The sequence below is a fragment of the Channa argus genome, chromosome 3 (genome assembly GCF_033026475.1).
Source record: "Channa argus isolate prfri chromosome 3, Channa argus male v1.0, whole genome shotgun sequence".
Lineage (NCBI taxonomy): Eukaryota > Metazoa > Chordata > Actinopteri > Anabantiformes > Channidae > Channa > Channa argus.
The window spans coordinates 14053468-14079309 of NC_090199.1; the positions used below are offsets into that span (position 1 = coordinate 14053468).

General features: G+C 37.5%; 1 protein-coding gene across 2 annotated transcripts in view; it reads right to left on the minus strand.

Annotated features, from left to right (window-relative positions):
* Nucleotides 1-25842, minus strand: part of ctnna2 (catenin (cadherin-associated protein), alpha 2) — a 263039-nt gene that overhangs the window by 161710 nt on the left and 75487 nt on the right. For both annotated transcript variants that reach the window (XM_067498964.1, XM_067498965.1), the window contains one exon: nt 23538-23741. In XM_067498964.1, coding sequence (XP_067355065.1) covers nt 23538-23741 — 204 coding nt within the window. The remainder of the gene's footprint in view (nt 1-23537; nt 23742-25842) is intronic.

Below are 25842 nucleotides of genomic sequence, written 5' to 3' on the forward strand. Positions count from 1 at the left end.
TTATATCGAAACCTGACTGTTTATGGCTAGTTGGATAGATTATGGGGGACAAGTAGGCTTCTAAAGAGAGTGAGAGTCCACAAACCTGCCCAGAAATTCACACCCTGCTTTATACCTTCAACAAACCAAACACAGGCCTATGACATATTCTGACATAGATTGTTTGAGTAAGCTAACTATGATGAAGATACGTATTAAGTTATTATAACTTTTATTTTATGTTTTAACACCTGCAACCCTCACCACTCACAAGTAACTACCTACACATAATAGTTGGTTCAGATGCAACACATTTACAAAGCGAAGGTAAAATTCAAAATCAAGATCTTGACATTTTAAGAAATGGTACCAGATCAAATGCGATTGTTAATCCAGCTCAACAACACTAAACTGAAAGGTAAGTAAACACAGTGGTAGCTTTGTACAGTATGTATTTAGAATGATAGAATGAGTGTTTTTTCTGCATTTTGTATTATCATTTTATAATTTTCTGTAAAATATCTCCTCAGTGCTACTTAATGTAATACAAAAATACATGATAGTGTAATGACCCTATACTGACTGTGCAGTGTCTTGTGTATGCTTGCTTCTTGTGTCCCCCCCCCCACAAAAAAAATAAGAGTCCTGAGATAGACTTACATCCCAAAATCGACTTGGCAGAAAAGTGTATGAGTAGGTGGGTGCAGAACAGAATGAAAAATATCTGTTTCTAAAGCCGTCTTTCAGTTGATGGCATTAGAAGTCATCAAACAGGTGAAACAAATTGTTAAATGCAGATTTTCTTTGAGGTGGTAGGTTACTGTGCGATTATCTTGTTTTGAAAATGTTACTCTTTTTCCGCTTGCATTTTTAATTTTAAAAAAATGCTAGTGATGGTCTTGATTAACCCCGTATATTAATTTGTTGTCTTGCATTCCATACACACAATAGCAAGAAAAGAGCCATTGCACACACATTAAGAGTGCTCCAATGTCTTATTTTCTGTGGAGGGGATTAAGTGTGACCTGCAGACAGATACTAATCCAGCTGTGTCTGTTTTTCTGCTCAATAGAAAAAAAATGTATTAATTAATAATAAAAAAAAAACCTCACCCTTTTCCCAATACTTTCTACCTTGAGTTCCTAAGTACCATATACTCAAACAAATTTATAAAAATTACTTAAAAAATTAAAACATTTTATCTACAAGTGAATTAATAAATATACCAAATTTGTATAGAGGCTGCATGTGCCTCCTGTGTCCGATGTTGAAATTCTTAAATTCGCCACACTGCAGCAGGATCAGTGTCTGTGTTCTGGGGGATGGCATGCAGGATGTGGTGTTTGTTTCCAAAGAACTTAAGTATGCATGCGTCATGCTAACAATACCTTAACTTTTGCAACCACTCAGTAAAGTACAAGACAACCTGTTAATAACTTTCTAGCCGTTATTTTTATACATATAGAAGTATTATTGTCTATGCAATGAATAAGGGGGCTTCTGTAGCTCAGTTGGTAAGTCCACAAACCACAGGGCCAGTAGTCGATCCCCGGTCCTGACCAAATGTCGAAGTGTCTCTAGGTAAGATGCTGAACCTGAGTTATCTTTCATTATCTTAACTTAGTTACTGAGATCTCATTTTGGATCCTTCATGGTAGCATGGCAGACATCTGTAAAGTTCTCAGTAACTAAGTTCAGATCCGGCCCAGGCCTGGTAGAAATTGGGGAGGATTGCATCTGGCTTAAAAACTGTGCCAAATCAACATGTGGACAATGATCTACTGTGGTGGCCCTGAACTCATGGGATAAGCCGAAAGGACAAAAAAAAAAAAAAAAAAGTCTATGCAATGAATAAGTTAATTTTAAAAGATTAAAAGAAAATATTTTACAATGAAGCAAATCATACACATCATTAAACCTGTACCATATGGTAGGAATGTTTTGCACACAACATGTTGTACATACTGCAAGTGAATAAAATGTTGAGTGCATTTGAAGAATTTTATGGTTTTTGTAGTCACCTTGCACTGTAAAAGTCATAGGCAACTGTCCTTCTGTAGAACTAATAAAGTTAGATTTAGCAAATTAAAAACAATTCTTATTATTATATATTATTATAACAATTCTTATTATAATTTTTCTTGACTCTATACATGCAGGATGGGCAGAGGAAAACTTTGGAAGTTTTATCTCCTGCTAGTTGATGAGAAAGAGCCAAAAGTTCGTTTTGCTTTTTGCATGCACCAGTAACTGCAATAACGTAGTAGAACATGATTGATTAATTAGTTCATCATTTCCCCTATCTGCTCTCTGAATGCATCACTAATTTTGTCTACTTGGAACATCTACAAACCTAAAAGTATCTGCTTGCCTCTCCTCCCTTGGTAGTTTCCCATTCCTACCAGAGTTTGTAAGAGTAGAATTTTGAGTCAAGCCTTCCCTGTCGTCATTTTATTTGCATTCTGCACTTCTCATATTGACTTGAGAGGCAATGCCCACATATAAATATATTTATTTTATATATTTATATGTATATAGCTGCTATATCTGCCTACTTGAAGGCTGACATTTAGATGCTGCCAACTTCTCCACTCTCTCTCTCCCTCTCTCTCTTTGAATACTAGTTGTTCTAATGTTTGTTTAGTGAAACTTTTTTGTTCTTAATTTTAACTTTAGCATCAAAGTAGCCTCGGCATCAACGTATCTGCAACTCACCATTTAGGTTACATGACAACATATTGTCATTACGTTCACAGGAAATGTAACGTGGTTGAAATTAAGTTTTCCAGGAAAACTTATAAGCGTTTACAGTTTAGTTGTATAGAAACTGAATTTTTAGGAGGCAGGGTTGCTGCACTTCAGTAATAACCTGCTAAAGCAGTCAACACTCTCCTCCCTCAACTGTGTTGCACATTATTATAATCATTATGCATTGTGGCTCAACCGTAAAAACTGAGGGAAGGTACAATTCAGACTGTAGCTAATATCAAACAAATAAATTGATATCATTGAGCACATATACATACACATATAGACCGTGTCACCCAGGGAGCTAGTGATGAGTATTTTGCTTAAGGACGCAACTTGTGCGCGTCTGGATTTGAATCAGGAGACTTCTGCATCCCAGCCTGTGCTCTACCCACTGAGTCACAGGCCAAATAGCACAGTTAGAATAGAGTTATTCCCTAAGGATTCCTGCGTTCATCTTTAGCTTAGCTTCATTGGTAAATTACTTTTTTAAATGAAGTTTACTACCTGAATCCTGTTATCTTTACCTACGGCAAAGGAGGCAGAGCGGTTGGCCACCAATCTCAGGGTTGTTGGTTCGATCACCAGCTCAGTGTTGTGTGGCATGTGACAGTCAATCCCAAACTTAGTTGTTCCTGGTGAGTGTTAACATTTGTTATTAGTCTGTAACTGCTCAAAAATTAAGATCATTCATGACTTCAAATAAGAACGTTTTTCAGAACTCGACAGATAAAATATGCTGCACAAATCACAGGGTTTGGTTTATTGTACATCAGGTCATATGACATATGACATATGAGTCTTGTGCTGTTCCCTTAATTTGATTCACAATTTTACTGTCTGCATTTACTGACAGTAATTCACAAATTTTGTTGTCTCTCCTGTTAGCCGCTGTTGTTACTGTGGACAACATTTGCTGTCAGGTGCTTTTTCTGCAATCGCAGGACATAGACACCATCAACACGCCCACTCGCTCACAGTGAATTCTCTGGATAATTACCTGCTCTATTTGCACATGTGCTCAATTGGATATTATCAGACTTTGTACTAGGGAGCTGGCTGGATAAAATCCACATAATGTCTGAACCAACTGACTTGGATGCTTGAGTTCTCACATACAGCCCCTCGGGATAGTTTCTATATGTGATGATTATTTGGAGAAACCAAGCACTTTTCCTGTAAGTATAAATCAGTCATTCAGCATCCTTATAAAGGTGGAATGGAATAATCCTTGTTTTATAACCACATCTGTGATGATTTGACTGTAATACTGGGATAGAACCACACGGTAGAACCAATCATTGACTATTTCACTATTCGAGGTCACATCTAAAGAATTACTCTGGATGTATAGAAGCCAAGAGGAAGGATGTTGAGCTTTGTGTGATTTGATCAGTCATTTGTGTATACCAAGCTCTACTTGAGACATTGCCCATAACAAACAGTATAGGGACAGAAAATGCAACAGATATAAAATGTCAAACTTTCCATCATTTGTTTATTTAGTTACACAATATTACTCATCTGCTTCAATAAACCTACTAAAAATATTTTCCTGAATGTCCCAACAAAGCAACTGCATTCAGCTTAACTGACTGTTTTATTTATTGATAGAATACCGTTTACGGCTTTCCACAATTAAGAGGGTGAAACTTCTTCATTCCGCAGCGAGTGAATAAGCACAATTCTAATTTACAAAACAAGAAAAACGCTTCAGTTCACAATTGCTTGCATTAGATGCCTCATATTGCTAATGAAGCTAGAGCTGCAATTAATCAGATAAGCAAAAGAGACTTTTGATGAGGCTTGCATGTGTGATTGTCGTCTCTGTCTGGCCTGTGGCCACAGGTGGCCACAGGCCAGACAGAGACTTCTTTGAGAAGGCTACAGCGAGGTGAGTAATCACCCACAGGGAGTTTCTACGAGAATCGCCCTCTAAAAGCCATTCATTAGATCTCCTCTCTCACTGCACAAACCCCAAGGAAGGTGACGAGAACTGCAGCTTCTCCCCAACTCTCTTTCTTAACCCCAAGTCTTTTCATCTGCCATCACCCCTTGTTTCACCCGCTCCTCATTGTGCTGCCCTCCTATCGCTACCACTCTCGCACTGCCTTCTCACTTTGCCTGTTAAATCATGGCCTTTGTTTGGCTGCGGGCTCTCTGGGTTGCCCAAGAGTTTGGTGTATTCTCAGTGACAAGTCCTACAGGCTATTATACAGCAAAACAGAGCACAGAATAGAAAAATGTTAGGATAAAAATATTGCACAGAGGTCTGATGACATGAAATTCTAGAAATGAAACCTAAGGCACACATGTGAAAGGGAGGTGCCAAAGGGGCAATTTCAACAGATGTAAGCCTCCCTACATGGTGGCGCTATTTCAATGGTTCATTGGGTTTTATGAGATGTAGGGTCTCATCTTCAAATATTGACAAAATTTTATGCTAATGTTTATTCCTGCAATGCATGATAATGTAAGTGTAGCATACATCCACTGACCACTTAATTAGGTACACCTGTACAATCTAATGCAATCCAATACAGCAGCTCTGGCATGGATTCTACATTTACAGTACAAGTTATAATTTCTCAGGTTGTAAGTTGAAACTACTCACTGTTTACTAATGAAGTCATAGTGAGTGGTGGAGCTGCACTGGAGTCAACCTATTTAAAATGAATGAGTTGGCCAAAACTGTAGAACCACTAGTAACAGTCTTGTTTACAATCTGTAGTCAACCACACCAAAGTGTTAAGAGTGGTAAAAAAACATGACTGTATAGTATATTAACATAATGAAAATATCAACACAAAGAAAGTGATAGTATATCCAACTGCACCAACTGCCATCTGTCACCTTGACCTTGGCTTTTGCTTGACACTTGACAAATACTTTTTTAAATTTAGATTTCTCTAAAAATCCATCCTTACAAAAACCCAAATTCCCCTCCATCTTCCAGCAGGCTGTTTCAGAAGATATTTTCATAAAATCTGGAATATTTATGGACCCCTAGTCTGAGTGGCAGGAGGTGTGGACCCCAAGCCAATAGGAACAGAAATTACTTAATATTGCACACTTTCTTATGCTGTAGCTGCACCTACATAATCTAGTATAGTTATGTGTAAACTGGGGTGTGATCCTGAATGTCAAAGGTAAGAACCTGCTGTACATTTGAGCTATTATACTAGCTGTCCAATTGTAAATCAAAACAGTCATTTGGCAGGACTTTTCAGTCACACCTTGTGGGGTAAACTACGTTCCAGTGCTGAGATATGCCCATTTGGATTCGAAATCCTTCCCACTAAATGCAAATCAAATACTTTTTGTATTTTTGTCAGGTTGTAATCACCATTCTTGACTTTATCACTTTATGACTGAATCAACAGTCTTGGTATTGTAGAAAAATAGGTAGAAACACATAGAACATTTTAAAAAGAGAGCACTATGTGCAAGAACAAAAAAATAATTATATCTTCATTTAGTGACCTTCCTAATTTCAACTCTGCCAATTGAAAAAAAAAAGTCAATATAATAATATAATGTAATAACATATTGAAAGCTGACCCTTTTCTGTTGCCAAAGCTGCAGAACAGATTAGCTATAATTGACAAATCTAGGTGTTGGCTCATTTGTTAAAGCTACAATTATGATGACTCGTATAATGTCCATGATACAATAGTGATAGGTGATTCCCTTTTTTGCAAGTATGAAGGTTTAGGAAAAGACACTGACAGAAGCCTGTTTCAGACATGAACTCCGGACAATGTTGGAATATTTCCGCCTCGAACATTATCGGGAGAAGTTATAATATTTAAAATTTGGGAAACAGTGTTTTGTTTACAGCACATCGGAGCCGTGCCACTAATAAAAAAGGTTCCATCACTCGACTACGTGGGTAGTTGAGTGATAAACACATCATTACCACGGCCACTCGATTGCTTTTGATCCTCCGAACGATTCAGGACAGAGCAGCGTGCTATATGCACTAGCTCACGCGCAGGATACGGACGTTGCACTAGGGAGCTCGTAGGATATAACCCTGATAATGTCAGCAGCGATTTATTTGGACATTTTCGTTCACACATAAACCCACTCTAAAAATGTCAGAATTCCACTGCATGGAGGGGAATGTCAGATATATAGTTGTGAAAATTCATTGATGGCCATTAACCCAACAATCAGGACATAAGCACAAAAGTCTCTTTTTTGGGTATAATGTAGACTGATTGAGCCACAAGAATATATTATTTTGGTTCCCCGAAACAGAACCATTACTGTTCAGTGAATTTTTCAACATCTTTCAAATCCTCTCGGAAATATATACAGGATTAATAGAAGAAACAGGAGCGGGGTGACTGTAGCTCAGTTGGTAAAGCAGTCGTCCATGAAGCCTCAGACTGATTCCCGGTCCCTCCTGGCTATGCAACTACTGGGCAAAACACTGAACCGCAAGTTGCTCCGGGTATGTCAGGTGAGCACCTTATCTGGCAGAATGTGTGTGTGAATGGGAAGCAACACTGTAAAATAGGTAAGTTGGCATTTACCATTTAAACAGGAAAATCATATTTTACACTGTATATGATTGCACATTCACTGATAGATCTCTGATTAGACTATTGATTGTGCTGAAATTGCAATGATTTCTATAAACTGAAGTTTATTAAATAATGCAAGGAACTAAGGCAGAAACTTGATTTGTAAAAACTGCAAATCCTTGCAATATTTGTAATGAAGTGTGGATTGAAAAAATCTTATGGTTGCAAATTTATAAATTCCTAGAGGGAGTGCTTCAATTTCGACACCAGCCTGAAGAGTTCCCTTGTCCTACTTAAGGCCAGACTCACTATGGTTCTGAGCTGTGCCTCAGAATGTTTCTTGAATTTCACTGCTGTGAGCTGTGACCTCTCTGTGAGGTTAAACTGCAATATCTCACAACTCCACTTTCACTGCAACAACACGTGACCTTGGGCGGATTTTTCCATACTTGGTGGTGTGAATTTTCACATGCTTCATTTGAGGTTGATCACACAATTACACTATTTGAAGTGTTTTCACAGCTAAGCACAAGGGGAGTGGTTAGAGGTAATTCCAAGAAGAGGGCGATGAAAGAAAGATGTAGGTGGGCAAATGCTCGAATAACTAAATAAATGTGCCTTAATGGTTTCTGCATGTGCTGTGCTTTAGTCTTTAAGTGCATGTGTATGAACTCATGGGAATATCAAACCAAACAATTATGATTTTTATATTCACATATTTATCCACGTACTGTATGAATAAATGTTGGCGTATATGTATATGCAACAAGATTGTTGTACTTAAAATACTGTATAAATACATGCACATTTCTGTAGATTGTATTGGGTTACGACTATTTAAACAATCTAGTCAATTTAAATATTTCTATAAAAGTTGGTGCAAAAATAACAACAAAATTAATAATAATAAAATGGTCATGGTCAATTGTCAAATCGCAAATTACCCAAGTTAGTTCTATTTTTATTATTCTCTCCAGCCACATTCAAGAGTTTTATCTTTCAAAAGACATGCTACCCCCAAATTATTATACTGAGCTGAATAACAAATGGTTTTAGTTTTCAGTAGAGGAAGGTGTGCTACAGCTGCATAATAAAATTTGGCTTTTAGCTGTCTCATTCCACACTGGAGCTGTAGCTATGTGTTGGTGAGGATTCTAGTAATTGTTTTATTTTATATCAGAACAGAATCATATTAAAATTCAGCATTCTGTCATTATCGCAGCAGCCCCTTCTAATGCCATAAGGTCCTATTTTGTTCCATTCAAGTTTACTGTAGAACACTGTATTCTCTGTATATCAGCCCTGTGTGTACTGTATGTTTGAGGGAGGAGAAAAAATAACAAGGTACACTCACAGGTCAAAATCGAATGAGGGCAGCATTAGCATGTGATAAAAAGATTAGCACAGGAAAGAGACTCCAGTTCTAGCCCCATTTTACAAATCCTCCCATGCAAATTAGGTCATCACAATTTTAGTATTCTCTCAGGGTAAGAATGTACTTGAAAAACAGCATCAGGTAAAGAGAAAAAGAAACAGAGGGACTTGTTACTATGCTATATATGCGATAAGGCAAACTGCTGTGAAGAACTGCCAGTTTGGACCTCACATAGTTCTCACATAGAAATTTAATTTCTAACTGAACACACATCCCTCATGATGCACACAGACATTAAATTTAATTAAAACTAAACACAGGCTGAAGAAGTGAAGGCTTTAAAAAGTGTGTCTATCAGACCCAATCAAGCCAGTGTTGTAATGTTAGAACACAGTGCCAAATTGGATCTGGGCTGAAGGGCAGGGGTCTGCAACTTGGTTCATCAATGAGCCAGCACAGTTTCAGATCATTTTTTTTTATTGTGGAAAAAAATGCACACGGCTGTGTTTTGATTGTTTAATTTAAAAAAAAAAAATTATATATATATATTTCTTTCACCTTAGTGTTCTTGCCATTTAAGCTTCTGTCCAAGTCCTGTCCTGTGTAACTGTCTGAAAGGGATCTAGTCACTGCATTATAGCTACACTTAAAATCTATGACAAATGGGGAGAAGTAGAACATCTTTTCAGTACCCCCTATAAAAATGACTACTGTCTACTGTAATCGTAACTAGACTTGAACTTGATTTAGCAGTGACAAGTCGTCCTACATTCAGGTAGGTTTCTTTCAATTATGTTGTTGACAATGTCTATTAAGCCAAAGATGTTTCCTTATGCAAACAAGGCTGTTTTTACACAAGCAGATGGTTGTAGATCACTGTTCACTGCATATAGGTGTGCATATGTTTATTTTTTTTATTTGATTAATATCAACTTTCGAACAAACAGATTTAGAACTTGCATTCTTGGACATATGGACACCTATTCACGAGACCCATTTTGTACCAAATTACCTGATCTAGCACTAGCTCACTTAACTGTGCATACAAAGTCATAAATATACTTAGAAATATTTTATTCTAAAAAAAAAAAAATGTTTCCTGTAAGGTTAATTCCATCATGGCAGAAACCGTTATTAATGATGAAGTTGCCTCAGTTTCATTGGTATGACGTTACTCCTATTTTTTGCCTAATGTTTTTGAGAAATTAGAGCAACAGCTCATTTATACACCCAAGATTAAATCTAGCTTCTCAGATAGAATTCTGTCTGTATTATTGCATATTGTAACAACATAAAATATGTTCTTATAATACAAAATAATAATAATAATAATAATAATAATAATAATAATAATAATAATAATAATAGCATCACAAATGTCTTTTGTTCAATAAAATTTTAAATATAATTTACTAAATGTGTACTTTCAATTAATATAATACGCTTATGTTTCTCTTTTAGAAAGAGATTCATACCCACATTTTCACACTTGCCATCTAAATGTAAAGTAATAGATCTCTGTGGTGGATTTCAAATGACAATGGCTGGGGCGCTTTTGACTGGTGGGAAGCTGCCTTCTGGCACAGGCACTGTGGAAAATAATTTTAATTTATGAATAATTTTCTAAAAGCAACATGAAGCACAAGAATCAATCATTTTTAAGAGTATGAAACTGTGAGCGTGTGTGCAAGTGTTCCTTATGAGTGTGTGTGTGCGAAGGCTCTCTGGAGAAGCCATTAGCAGCAACAATCAAACAAGAAGACTATAGAGTAGCTGGTAAACTAATGCGTGTAGAGCTGGCTGTTCCACTGACTGTTGAAAACAAGAGTGTGTGGTGTTTTTTTTTTTGTTTTTTTTTCAAAGAAAAGAATTACAGAATTATGCTTAAAAAAACTAAACAAAACATATATTAATCCACTGCTGGAAAATTTAAAAGCCCCCCTATTTTGGTGCTAGAAAAAAAATTCAGGTTAAAATGAGCATCAAAATACACAGTAAATAATATGTCATGTTACATGTCCATCCTTTCCTAGAGATAGTAATGCAAGTGGTTTTGGCCTTTAAATAGAGTAATAAAGCTAACAAAAATCAATAATGTATTACAAAGAACAGGCAAGAACCGGACGTCTATAAAGTACACGCTCTAACAGAACAACAATCTATTTCTTTAAAAGGTCAGTGAGCTATAAAGTGTGCTCAAACAGCGACCCCCTCTCATTCCTCCTTGACGCTATAGTCACTCATATTTTCCCGATACTTCAGGGAATTATCACCCAGAAGCCATGAAAAAGCCTTTTAGACCTTTTCTCAGTCTAGTAATCACTTTATTAGTGACACTAAGATGAGTTTGTGCTGTTATATGGATCCAGAGGGTTTGATGAAATTTGACTCTGCTGCAGAGTAACAATATAATAAAAAGTAGAGTAAGACTAAGAATCAATATGATACATGTTCCATCTGTTTGCCCTTTTCTCAATGGGTACAACTAAGTTAGGAGATAACCTTAAAATGATTAGCAATAACTAAATAAAAATGTATATTTTAATCTGAATGTTTTTTGGTTCTAACATACAGTACTGATGCAGTGCTTTTGAGGTGGTTAGAATGCAGCTGCACCCATGCTTTCTCCTCTGTCCCTCTTCTCGTATTCATTTATATGCATCTCTGTGCTTCCATATTTTTTTTAGTGGGCTACACAGTGCCCAGTTAAGACAAGTGACACTGATCAGCTTTGTTGTGGTCTAGGCAGCTGCTAACAGCATACGCTTAAATTCTTCTTTTGTAAGAACAAACAATGTTGAGGATACAGAGAAAGACAAATTCGGAGAAGACTTCTACTTTGCTGCAAGTATGATGTCTAGCTATTTCTAAAGTTTCAGAGCCTCCAGAGACATAAGAGAGCTGCAGTAGATGGTAGGAAAATTACTTGATTTGAGATTTGGAGTTTTTGAAGACACTGTGCACGTCATAAGAAGCTGACAATAGAACAGAAACTACATATGAAGGCACCTTGGTTAAGGTAAAGATGTAGTAATTTAAAACTTTCAGTCTGTGCCATGTGCATTCGTCACCCTTACTGCAGACGCCTGTCTTTTGTGCTACGGGATGCCATGTGACAGTATATTGTCTGTAGGTGGCACGTAGCTTACACTCACAGCTACAACACACCGTGAATTCCCACAACGAAGTTCCTACTGTAATGTACAGTACCAGTAAAACTGCATTTCTTCTCCAGCAAGTAGCCTGCTGTAGAAGAATATATATACAGTATAGTATTCAAAAGGCATGAGAAGTTTTTCCTAAAATATAAATTTTAAGGCACCTAAATGTGGGATAAATGGCCACTTATATAGCGCTTTTATCCAAAGCACTTTACATTGCTGAGTCACATTCACCCATTCACACACCAATGGCGGTGGCTCACATGGAAGGTGCTCACCTGACCCACTGGGAGCAACTTGGGGTTCAGTGTCTTGCCCAAGGACACCCTGTGGTCCGATGACGACTGCCTTACCAACTGAGCTAAAGCCGCCCAAAATACTAAATATATTGTAGTTAAGCTAACTTTATCAAGCGATTCCACAAACAATTACTATTAGGACAACCTCTTTTATATGGGAGACTGGGGTTCGATTACAGCCTTAATGATTTTTTGGGGGGCGGGAAATAATTAATTCCAGTAAAAATAGGTTTTACCTGGCAATTACTGCTGGCATTTTCTATTTTTTTTTTTATATTTATCATGCATCTGATTTTTAAATGAGTTTTTACTTTTATCCTTTTTTTTTGTTTTTGTTGGGATGGAGTTTACATGTTCTCCTCATGCTTGAATAGATTTTCTCCCAAAGTGCAAAGACATGCAGTTAATTTGTGACTCTAAATTGCCTGTAGGTGTGAATGTGAGCGTTAATGGTTTTCTCTCTGTGTTAACCCTGACATAGACAGGCAACCTGTCCAGGGTGTACCCCGTCTCTCGCCCTATAGGATAGGCTCTAGCCCCTGGGGTCATAAACAGGATAAGCAGTTATAGATAATAGATGGATGGATAACATTAGTGCACTGCAAAATAGTACACTGAAGAAAAAAAAATATATTAAGTGTGAATCCATTCACTGGAAAATAGTAGTTCCTGTATGGAAAAAGTTCAGCTCAATCAAAAACAATGTTCCTTAAAAACAGGATTATAATTGATAATATGTTATTCAGGAAACAAAGTACATTTTAGAAAATGTATTTTCAAGTTGCTGTCAAAAATATAAAATTTCACATATTGTAAATTATTTAGGGCAAACGATGACTTTCAGTGTGTGGCTGACAAGTTCGCCTTGAAAAGAGCAACATGTAAACAGACTGTACAGTTTCTGGAAGAAAAAAACGTGGATCTCTGACCTGGTAAGTAATTTATATCTATATAAAAAGACATACATATATTTGTGACCTGGTAGAGCACATATCCATAGTCACAAAGGGTTAAATATTCTGTCAGACATGCTTTGTTTCAGGAAAATGCCTGAAAAACATGCTTAATTTCCCATTGCATTTTGCTCACAGCATCCATAACCCAAACAAATGTAGTGGCTGATACAGTTAGAGCCTTGGTCTTTGCTTCCATGTCTGCACTGTTAATGACATTAGGGTTGGGTTGTATAGTTTGACCCAGTCATCAATGTCAATCATGTTAGCGCTGCTCAAAGCAGCAAGCTCTTGTAGGTGATTGGCTTTGGAGGGAGGGGGCGAGAGCGCTGGCAGCTTTGTAATGTAACAAAGCCAGAAAAGGTCTCTGCACACCTGAATATGTGACAGGTACATAAGAGGAAAAATACCTCGAATAAAAACATAAAAAGCTCTTGCACTTTGTCTCATTTATGGCTTTATTATTTATTTAGATTTCAGCATACTTGGCCTTCACCAAGTATAACCTGAAATGTAATATTACAAAAGCCGCCACAGGCAAAAGCTTTGTGCAGGTATTTTTAAATGAATGTCTATTTTATCCAAGAACCTCAGTTGGAGATGGTGACATCATAACTATCAGACAGCCATGTGGCCACTTGCCACTGCCTACAGAGAATTCAGTTTCTTCTCCAGTTAAAGACAAAAAATAATTGGAATGGAGAATACAGCGGGCGGAATTCTCGAATATTATAAATACTGCTTGGACTTCTGTAAGCTGATGGACAAAGTTCAGAGGGACATCTTGTTATCAGATGCATGGGAAATTGTGACATTATTTCTGATTATTGATTATCTGGATTTTATTGATTAGAGATTTCCATTAAGTCTGCAAACTCTTGCAAAATAATGCATGATTCAACTGTTCAGATAAATCTACAGTAAGCACAACTGTAGTGGTATATGGTAAATGGTCTGCACTTATATAGCGCTTTACACTGCTTCTTATTCACCCATTCACACTAACACTCATACACCGGTTGGGTGTGTGGTGAGTGGCCAACACTCACCAGAAAACTAAGTTGGGGTTCAGTGTCTTGCTCAAGGACACTTCCGACATGTGACTGGAGGAGCTGGGGATTGAACCAACAACTGTGAGATTGGTGGACAACCGCTCTACCTTCCTGCGCCACAGTTGCCCACAAGTGATAGCATAGCCTCTCACCTGGGCTCCTGTTTTGTGGTGTGAACAACAGTGAGAAGGAGGAATAAGAAATGAGAAAATACTGCAATTATTGCATCAAATGAAACACATGGGTTTTGTCCGAATTCATACGCAGATTTCCAATAACCAGGTTTCTTAAGTTCATTTAAACACTGTTCGCTGTTTACCTGAGAAATTCCAGTTCCTTAAGTGCATGTACACAAAGTCAGTATCTTGAGAAATCAGCTCCAGCTGCTGAAAACAGTTTTCTCTCCCACTTTGTGCTCCACACATGGGTTTAAGCACCGAAACCAAGACTCTGCCTTAGTGGGCTCACAGGATAAACTCTGAATAACCTCAGAAGCGGCTGACTTGTACATACGCGTTTTCACCGCCCTGGATAAAGTCTGGAGAATTTTAGGAATCCAGTGCATGTGTGAAAGAGGCTCAAGTTCCCCTAAAATTGTCCCTGATGGTCATCTCTTGTTGTCAGCACTAATGCTTAGTTGGCCCCAATGCTTCTTTGGTCAGTGGAATTGCCTTTAAATGCTTGTTTGATAGGTCCAAGTGCTCCTCAAGTGCCCTTATGGTCTCACAGTGGTCTCTTTATTCAAGCAAAGGGTTTCTCAAGTGCCCTTCTAGCTGGGCTACACCCTTTCTAGCCAGCCTAGGTATACCTTAGCTTGTCCAGGCAGCCCAAGTGCCTTGTGGTAAGTGTCACACAAAGGTCTATCTAGATGGTCCAGGTGTGCCTCTTTAAAGTTCATTACCCTTGTGGTTTATGCCCAAATGTGTTCCTCCAATATGTTAAAGCTGGTATATTATAAATGCATGGGTAAATGGGCAAAAATGAACTCTAAAGGCTCATAAACACTGCGTATCCTCTAAATGCCTTTTCAGAGATTACATGCATGCCACTGTTTCTGCCTTAGCATGGGTCTTACTGAACTCAGCAGACAGAAAACTGTAAATAAGCCAGCTGTATTAAGAATCAGTGTTGTTGCTTTTCAGGGTTTTTTCTACCACAGGGATTAATGTGTGGGCCATCTGCTAATAAAGATCAAGTACCTGCTAATCTCTATCAACAATCAGGTGACAGGATGTGCAGGGCTATTGATCAGAGCTGTAATAATGAGTGGTGCTGTTAAGGTGCCACTTCTGCAAATTCTCCAGCTGCTTGCCATTAAAAGCCTTTCATTGGGAAGCTATTGTAGGGCTTTCATTGTGAAGCCACTGAAATCCAACTCTAGTCACACTGAGTTTAGTAACAAAGTGTGATAATTATATATTTCAAAACATAGGTAATTCTCAATTTTTGCCATGGAATCGGATTTTTATATTGTACGGCAAAAAAACAAAAAAAAAACAAAAACACAACTACACTGCCCTAGTTAAATGATAGGCTGTAGAAGACAGTTGCTCATTGCAGTTTGGGCAAGTTCAAACCTCCTCCATCATTAAAATAAGGAAAGATTTTAATGCATTGGGTAGTTTAACATAACAGAATAACAAAAGAGCTGTTTTTGTATTTTGAACCACCCATTGCCTGGACCAGAGGATCTGATCACAATTGCACAAGGTACAACTCTGCACATAAACCGTGATGTAAAATTTACATATGAGGGCTACAGGTAAAGAAAAACATTATAAATTGCCGGCCTTGGCACAAAAACACTCAAAACAGGAAGCTGTGGTGACTGTGGGCAAGAGCTGTGCCATATCATATTGTCCACAATAACACCAGTATAGATCTTTACATCATAATAAAAACTGTTAAAAGTTTTTTTTTACAGACCATGAGTAATCAGAAATATGAGTTAGAAACATAAAATGCAATTTAGGCTGAAAGCAAAATTAATAGCAATATATTAAGAATGTCAATAAATGATTAAATTTAGTGGACTGGAATAAAATATGTGGTTAATATTTTTAATTCTGGTTATTTAGTGGGCAATTTATTTAAAAAAAACTATCATGGGCTGTGTGTGAAAGTTGTGTTCAGGGTTCCAACTCTTTTCAAGAATTCACTGGCAAAAAGGCATGCATGTTAGATTCATTTGTGACTCTAAATTGCCCGTAGGCGTGAATGGCGTGTTGTCTGTCAGTGTACGTGTCTCTGTGGCCCTGTGATAGACTGGTGACATGACCAAGGTGTACCCCGCCTCTTTCCCCAAAGACAGGCCCCAGCCTCATGCAACCCTAAAAAGGACAATCACTTACAGATAACTGAAGGATGGATGGCTGGATGAGAATCTATTGTGACACAGAGGTAAGTGTGAGCTGAATATGTGCTGCACATGCTGTTAAGACAATAAAAAATATATATTTAAAGGAGGGCTCAGCACAGCAGGGACGTGCTTCAAAAACAGAAAAATTATTTGAACCCACATACAGTAGGTTGTTTGGTGAAAGTTTTACTGCAGGGAGGCATTGCTATTGTAGTAAAGGACATCTATGGTGGGTCAGTTGCTTCAGCTGTCTCACTTCAGATGGTATTGGTGCAAATAAAGGAGCCCTTCTGGTCTCCCAAGGGCTTTAAATACACTTACAGTTTTTACCTGGGCCTTTCTGGTCAATCTGCTTCAGGAGCTGTCTTTGAGTCAGCCTTCAATAGCTGAGAAAGCTAAGTTGTTTAAAGTGAGTGGTTTGTTGGTGCACAGTGGATTGCAGCTTGTCGTGTGCCGCATTAGGTGTTGACAGATGGGAGGGAGAGCGTGGGACGCTGTGGGGAACCAGTGATTTATGGCTGGGCCTGGGACATTTAATGGGGTGTAAGTGCTGAGTCTGGAGGGACCATGATGTAAGGACAGTTGGAAAGAGGAAAAAAATAACAGAAAAACAAAAAGAGGGGCGCTGTAAATGTGACCACTAATCATTAAATGAAGATCTTGATGGACTCTTAATGGCATTAAAACCAATTGCCAAACTAGGTACCAAACTGGGACAGGGAGGTAGTGTTGTTTAAGTGTTTAGGGAAGCAAGCTTGTGGCCAGAAGGTGTCCGGTTTAATGGTCCAATTCACCCGACCGGTAGAAGTGAATCTGACTGTGACAAGAGAGGGGCAAGCACTTCTTTTCACTTATCAGCAAAGGCTCTTAATACCAAGGGTGAACATAATTTCATTCTTTTTCAGGTGAGATTTCAGCCTCGCAGTCTCATGCTCTTTTATGGGCACTGGTGGGGCATTTACCTATGCTAATTTAAAACAACTAAAGCCTGCTTTCGACTGATGAGGTTTAAAGGTTTAAACTATTTCTGCAGTTTAAGAACATTCCATAAATCGGATGATGTCTTTCAGGATTTTTCTTAAGAACTAATTTAAGAAAAACTTGGTGATAGATATTGGTGAAGGAGGCCTGGTACAATCATGTGCATGCCTTAAAAATCAGATAGAGGAAACAATATTGGACGAAAAATGATCCATTTTGTTATTTGTATATGTTGTTTTGTATATGTTAAATACTGATCACTGATTGGGCGAATTTTCATATCAAATTCAAAATTATACTGTAGAATTTTGAGGATTTTTTCAATGTATTTTGCATTAAAATTAGCCTGGGTTGGGTGTGGATCTGGAATTTGCACACAAGTTAGTGGAAAAAGCTGTAACACTTCCACACAATAAAACCACATTTTTTCCTACAGGTGTGTGCTTGTCTGCCAACCGTCAACCCCGACTACCTCTGTGCTACTTGCCATTAAAAAATGTATATGATGATGCATTGGATCATAATCCATCCAGGGCATTAGGTTACCTACAAAACTTAATCATGATTTCCATTTTGGTTGCACAGGAACGTCTATTTTAGGAGACAGTGTTGCTCAGTGCCATCATTATTGATCACACACACACACACACACACACACACACACACACACACACACACACACATAACTGGTTTTTGAAAATCCTGCCAAAGTAAATTTGGCCTACTTGCTTCTGTCACAGCTGTGCCCTTCAGCCAGTGTAGAGTGAGTGAAGCACATCAAGAGAGCTGGTAGGAAGAAGATTTATTTTGTCTGCTCTATTGTTCAGATCCAGACTTCACTGACACTGATACCCTGTCACAAGAACGGTACTCTGAACAGTAGTAGGCTTGTTGTGTTTTTTTTTTGTACTGGTATTGCATCTTGGCAGTCTCTGGGTTTTGTCAAATACCGTTTTTTTATGTGGAGGTTTCCAGACAATGAGGCAAGACAGTGTGGGCAATGGCTGGCTCTGTGTGGATTATGTATCCATACTTCTCATTTAAGACAAGATAACAGCCACTGGCCTCATTCGTTAGCATTCATACGTACACATTTTACCGAAATTTAAGAAAACTAAAGGTTAATTTATTTTCTCCACAACCGCTATATAAATATGGTATATTGAAAATGTGGAGAAGAAAACGTTGGGCAGAAAAACACAAGAACTTACAACTTTTTCGTTTCTTTCAATCTAACTGTTTACACCACCTCTATTTTTAACTATATAATGACCTTAAGCCTCAGGACTCAAAGTCAGTCTTTTTCCTGTAACACACAATGTTCAGTACGTTTGTCTGCCATCGCATTGTCTTTCTCTTAGTTTTTCCAGTAACACTTCATTCTTACTTTTAAAACAGTGGTAGGTAAAGAACTGAAAAGCATGTTTTCATAGAGACAACACAAGCACCTAGAAACATTTTACAGTATGTGATCGATCACCCCAATTGAGCTTTGAGCATTCGACATGGCACCTCCCAGAGGAGCTCTGTGAGCAAGGCGGCCATCAGTCTCCCCCTAATGATCATCCTACCTCACAACCCCCGTTTAGTTTTATGTGCCCCATCCAACTAACAGTTAGATTAGTGTGCTTGCTATCACACTCCTTAAATCCTTCTCTCTGCTGCTCACTGTCCTGCAGAGTTGCCCCCTTTAACCTGCCATGGCTCCTGGCTATGGCTATATTCTGCCCGGGCTCCCTTGACCCGAGATGGTAATGCATTACTCCCCAGATCAATTGATAGATTGGCCCTGTCTGAGCTGCCGTAACTAAATCAGCTGCTCCTGATGATTCAGCACCAGCCAGGGAGCTGGGCCGGCTGTCACCAATCACAGATCACCAGCAGCTGAGACAGGTATGGACATTCTCCTGTCACTTGAACCTAATTTATTGCCAGCTACCACATTGATTAACCTTGTGGTGTGGTTCAAGCTTCCTATAAAAATGTGTGTGTTTGGAAGAGGTAGGGGGTGTGACTGAATGGACAAGGAAAAAAAATAAATGCAACTGGATATTTACATTTCTTCAGTAAACTTGGAACAATAGGACATTCTGTGGGTAGCCAAAAGCAACTTTGTCACCCTGTCAGCTGGTAGCACTTTTTTTTGGGGGGGGGGGGGGGGAATAATTTCTTTAGGGGTTTCAGTAACAAACAATACTTTTAACCAATATATTTTGCACTGAGTGGGAAAACCACTATATTAATGACTGTGGACACAAGTGATCAAAGGTTCACAGGTCCACATCCAGATTTTTTTCAGTTGTCAGATTTAGGTCAAATTTAGTGTTTGACAAGAAGTGTTTTAAATTGAGAGTAAAAAGTCTGTTATAAGTGGGACTGCAGTAATGAGATGATTCAGAAGCCCCATGTGTCCAAGCCCTGCAGACTTCCATTTGAGGCAGATTTTATTTTTTTATTTTACCGCAAAACTGTATGAACTAAAATCTTAGCCAGGGTCACAGTAATGCATACAATGTAATAATATGTGAGTCGTCCCTCAGACATAGTGCTTGAGGAGTTAATAATGTTTTGTTTTTAAAAAGTGCAACATTAATTGTAATTTCAATCAAATTCCTTTGAAATGTTTTAACTTGGGTTTAAAACATCTTGAGTTAAGGTCATACAATTTTTTATTTTTTGGCTTGGAAATTATAATTATAGATAAAAAGAGGGTAAGAAGCTCCACTTTATCACACTTATCACACGTATCTTTTAATATTTAATTTTTTTATCAAAAAGTTGTTTAGAATACTAAAGTTCAACTGATTTAATTGGTTTTCTATGCTTTGAGGAAATTAAAAAAAAATTGCTATTTATTTTGTAAAAAAATAATAAATATAAACCCTTTTGTTACCAATAGTTACACCATAAGTACAACATACGAGGGCTGTACTTTAAAGTGGAGCCTAATACACTCTTATTATTTGTAGTTACACAGCAGTTACTTCATAAGTATTTGCATCTATTATGTAATACTTAATAAGTACCCCTTGACTACAAAATACTTGTACTAATACTACTAATACTACAAAACACTGTAGGTATTTTTTTATTTCTATTTTGTTACCCTGTTATTTGCCAAAGTTTGTTTATTATTGTTAAGTAATAACAAATATGTATCCATAGGTACTGTGGATGTACACTGTTGTTACTAATAAGTACATAGTAGGTTCAGTGCTGTAATCTAAAGCATTTCCCCAAAATGCTCTACATTCACTCCTGGTTGTTGATTTACTCTCATTGGGGATGCTGAGCTGAGAAGTGGAAGCATTTTGTTCACTGTGTCTATGTGATTTACTCTTGAGTTCCTTGGTAGGACAGCCAGAGGCTGTCAACATCTCCCAGCTGTAGCCTCTAAAACACAACTCATGGGCCTAATGAACCAAAGCACAATTACTTTAGTAAAAAGCCGCCATGCCTTAAGAAGTGGAAAGGCCATCCAAGTGTTCAGAGATAAGTTGCCATTTTTTTAGTTTTGTCAGAGAACCTAAAAGAAGGAAATCTACACCATACTCTATGGAGGCTTAAAGCATTTTTTCCCCTTTAACTTTCCTTTTTTTTTTTTATAAAACAACTAGTTTTAATGCATTACAGAGGGACAGATTCTGTTACAAAAGTTCCTTCACTGATTTGCAGACTGATCCTATCGATCCTCTATAAAGTTAAATACTGTATGCCTTATATTTTTCTCTTACTGTGTAACTATAGCAACTGATATCAAGAGACTGATGGATAAAACAATAGCTTTTAATAATAATAATTAAAAGCCCAATTTTCCAGGTTATACCAACACAATGATATCTAATGAAAGTCACTACCCCCAGCATTTACAGCAACAGACAAACGCCCCTCAAAGGCACAGTGGGAGCACAAAGTAGAACTACTGTGAACTGGTGTAATGTTAATATTCTTTTATGAAATAAGAGCCCTTATCTAATAGTTCCTCATTTTCTCCAGACTACTTCATGAGCACATATGACACAACAAATAAACTTTACTAGGTTGAATCCTAATGTATTATTGCATAGAGCCTTTTGCCAGCAGCCTTATGCCAAGCGATATTGTAGAGATCAATAAACAGCTGTGTTTCCCATTCCTGGCTACAAATGACACTTGATGGCTCAAAAATAGTGCACAGTTACAGCAGGTGACACACACCCAAGAAATCTAGAGGATTACCAGAAAAATTACACTTTGGTCAGAGAGCAGAGAGCATCACAAATACTGCAGTGTATTTTTGGTTGCCTTGTTTAAATGATTTTAAGAACTGCATTCGGACTGACCCAGATCTTCCTTGTAGTGAATGAAATTTCCAAGCACTTTTTCCTTTAATGGGAAAATCCAGATGGATGTGCAAACACTTTTTCAGACAGCAGCAGTACTGTGGAACGCATTCAGATCACTAGTTCACCTTTAAAAGTTTGTTGGCTCACATTTTAGGATTAGTAAGGGCTTAAATTTTCAATCCAGACAACCCGTTTATGCCAATTCCCACATTTTCCCATCTTTTCTGTAATTTCAGCTGTATCCGATACATAATCAATGAACATGTACTGTAAGGTAAATAAGTTTAGGATTAGAGCCAAAAACAACAAAATCAAGACACCACAGTAAAAACATGTAGCATTCTCTTTTGGGTCCCAAAAGGTTTCCTTGCCACTGCAACATAAGGTCACTGATAGCAATAAGATGAAACTTCCACTAGTCCACTGGATTGAATGGAAGTGAGGTTTTGCTTGCCAACCTGATTTTTAATTTCATTCACTTTAATTTGAGTCTAAAACATATTTTGGTCACTTCATTTAGTAAAAAGCGTTAAGAACCCCACAGTACTCTTCCATTCAACATAATTAACAATAAAACAACAATTTTAGGTACATGTGTTTGAAAATGCGTGCTCGTAGATCACAGATTAATTTGAAGTCAATGTCTATCAAAATGGCTGTGCACGTTTTTGCAGGCAAATGCAGGAATGAGTATATAATACTTGGTTTTAAGATGACAAAATGAAGTCAGATAGAATAGATTTGGCACTGGAAATGTGAGAAATCCTATGGGGTCCAGTTTAATGGTATAATCTCCAAGTCCAGCAAAAAGAACTAAGTCATGTGTGAAAGGCCAATGACAGAGTACCCAGGAGCCCCTTCTATTTTTGCCTATATAGGCACAGCTCACACAGCTCTCTGTGCACAAAAAGAACAAGTGAAGTAGAATAGAAATTGCATGTGTTATGATTAAGTATTGTCTTAGCCAGTCTTATAACCTTTAAACAGCTGTACCAATCACAGAGGTGCATAAGAAAAATGCTCACCAAATGAACAAAGTTCAGAGCGGCATTTCAAAGGAGAAAATAATGTTGTTGCCAAAGATTTAGAGTTGGTATATAGAATTTCAACATGCAAATTCATGTCATTACAAATAAGCTGCCAAAGGTCTATTACTGTATTTTACATGTGTGAATGTATTAAAAGTCCTCTCATGTGTAATGTAGTGCAGTTTTCTTTTGCCTCACAGTGATCTGCCAAATTATTATTAAATATTAATTCCAAACATTTTACTTTTTCCGGAATGCCCTTTGTTTTGCAAGTCATTAATAATATTGTATTTCATTAAATTTGTCTACATTTGCATGCAAATCATGAAAACTGATTTGTCATTTAGACTTATTTTTTGAGCATTCTTATGTAGTAGTTATTTTAAATTTAGTGATTAGATAAAGAAAAACATGTTGCACCAAAAATAGACATTGGTCCTCTGACCTCACTTTCACTGTCTGAACCCATCTTTGAGCCTGTCACACTACTCCGAGTACGAAAATACCAAAGGGGTTGGTAAAGAGCAATTGAAGGTAAGAAAATTACCAATATGTCTTTGCACTACACATAAAAACGGAGTCCCATGCACATAACCTCATGAGAAGGTTGTTTCTTTAGTATGAAAAGAGAGGGAAAAATGGTGTGCTCCCATAGTGCTTATGGGAGTGTGGTCAAGTGCACAAATGTGCACATGTATAGCTGCAATTAGCAAATGTATACCAAATTATCAGGAATCAAACTTACATTGTTCATGTACTCGCTCAACAAGTCTTGAAGGGCCTGTCGCACAGCATTGCACTCGGCCACAATGCGTTCACGCCGGTCATCGCGTGTGCATGACGAGTCAGCCATTAGTGCAGCACCACTGATTATGCTCTCCAAACGTTCCTCCAGAGAGGGTCGAAAGCGAGCCTCACTGAATGTCAAAGGATCTAGGATGATCTTGTTCTGTTGGGCAAAGAGGCAAAAGAAGGTTAGAACAGTAATACATGTCTAACTGAGCACTGCTAACCAGTGAAGGACCAAGGGGAAAATTGCATTCTGGAACAAGCTCAGACTGAATGTTACTCAGACTTTATTATAGATTTTAATCAAGTCTGTAAAGTGATTCAATTTGTTTGCCAACTGGTCAGTCTACGGGCGTACAGTCAAACCGTTAAACACTCATTAGGAGGGTAACTTATAACAAAAATAAAAATGAGAATGTGCCTTTTTCTGCATATGACAAATATTTTATTTCAAAACAATTATATGAAAAATTATTTTGAAAAACATTTAAGCAAAATGCTGATTGAAAAACACGATTGCAGAAACAAGCCAAGCAAAAAACACTATTAAGGTTTAGAGTGTTTCCTTTGCTTTAAGAAAAAATATAAAAGTCAAACTTTAAAGAAAACCTAAAAACATTCATCTTTTTCATGTAAGAAATCACAATTACAGTACATTGTAAATTAAAACAACTCTCAGCAATATTTCCTTAAAAAAAACAAATAATTTCCTCATTTTGATAAATTGATTAAGACATAAGGAATAAGAAATTTGAAGTGATGAACCAAGCAAAATACCATTCGCTATAAATATTCAACCATACTAATTAATTTCTCTCTTTTGTAATAAATACCTTAAAGCTACAATATGCACCTTTTGAAAAATATTTTTGAATATGTTTAAAGATGCTCCATAAGTTATCTTAATATGGAAGGGTGCTGTTAAAGCTTCAAAGAGAGATATTACCTTATAAAGGTTTTTTGAGGAAGGTTTGCCTATCTAACTAATCAGAGAAGGCTAAAACCTGTGTGTCACACGCTGACGCAAAATAGTACTTTGTGCGTATGTATGAGACACCACAAGCTTTGGCACAGTGTCAGTATTTGATGCCCCAGAGTGGATTGGAAAAAAAAAAGCTGCATATTTTAGCCTTAAGTACAATGTGAAACTACAGGGATGTGCCTCTTTCCACCTGCCTCATATTGTAAGATTCTTTTATATGATCTCTGTGGTGGGGAAATGGCTGTATCAAAAATTATTATGTCCATGTTATTGAAATGCGTCATTCACAGCAGTTGGTGGGATGGTGATTTCAAGAACTAAGGTCATGTTGGACTTTACATTCAGAGAAATCTAGCACTCTGGACTACACTTCAGGTGCTCTGTGAGTTGTATTAACATGTGCTTAAAAATTGAGAAAGCACAGCATACATAGCTGGCTCATCAGCTGAAATAATGAATGTAGTTATAGAGTAATTTACAGTGTGTTCCCCTAGCCAACAAAAGCTTGCACTGATGATAATGGAAACAAAAAACTGTGTAGTTTTTTTTTGTCAAAGCAAGGTATGGTGATCCTTCATACTGTGTAAGACATTACTCAGAGGGACAAGAAATGAACATAAGCAGATGGCAGTGGAAGGTAGGTATAAAACATCTTCATATGAATAATAATAAAAAAATGTTAGGTGCTATTTTCTCCTTCTCTCACAGTTCCCATTTTATCTAGAGGCAAAGTGCCTGTGTGCCTATAATTCTAACTGATGGGTAATATATACAGTCGTACTTAGATTAAATATATAGGTTATGGGTTTATCTCCCTGGCCAGCAATAATGTGAATACTGCTGTAATAAAGTGATTTGTTTTAATGATGCCTTATCATGTTTTGTTCAATTCAAAGATATTAAAAAACCCCATGGATTAGTGAATAGAGAAGCCAATTCTTAAAGCAACAAAACATCACAGGTCTTGCAATTTGCTACAAATATTGCTTTATCATATCCCCTTTCCATCTATTCACTGGTAAACATTTTCATAATAGCAATAGCAAGTTAATTCATTCCATCCTAGGGTTCGCCAACCCAATTAAATGAAAAAAAGCTTCTTTAGTTTCAGCGCCTGGCATAACTGAGGTAGCATTTCAGTGTCGTCTAAGCTGTACATAAACTAACCATGATACCTCTGAGGGGAGAGGCCTTAAGATGTAGCTCTGTAGCATATATAAAGAATGTGGCAAGTGTTGGGTAACATTATAGGTCAAAGGTGCAGTGTTTTGTCTCTCCT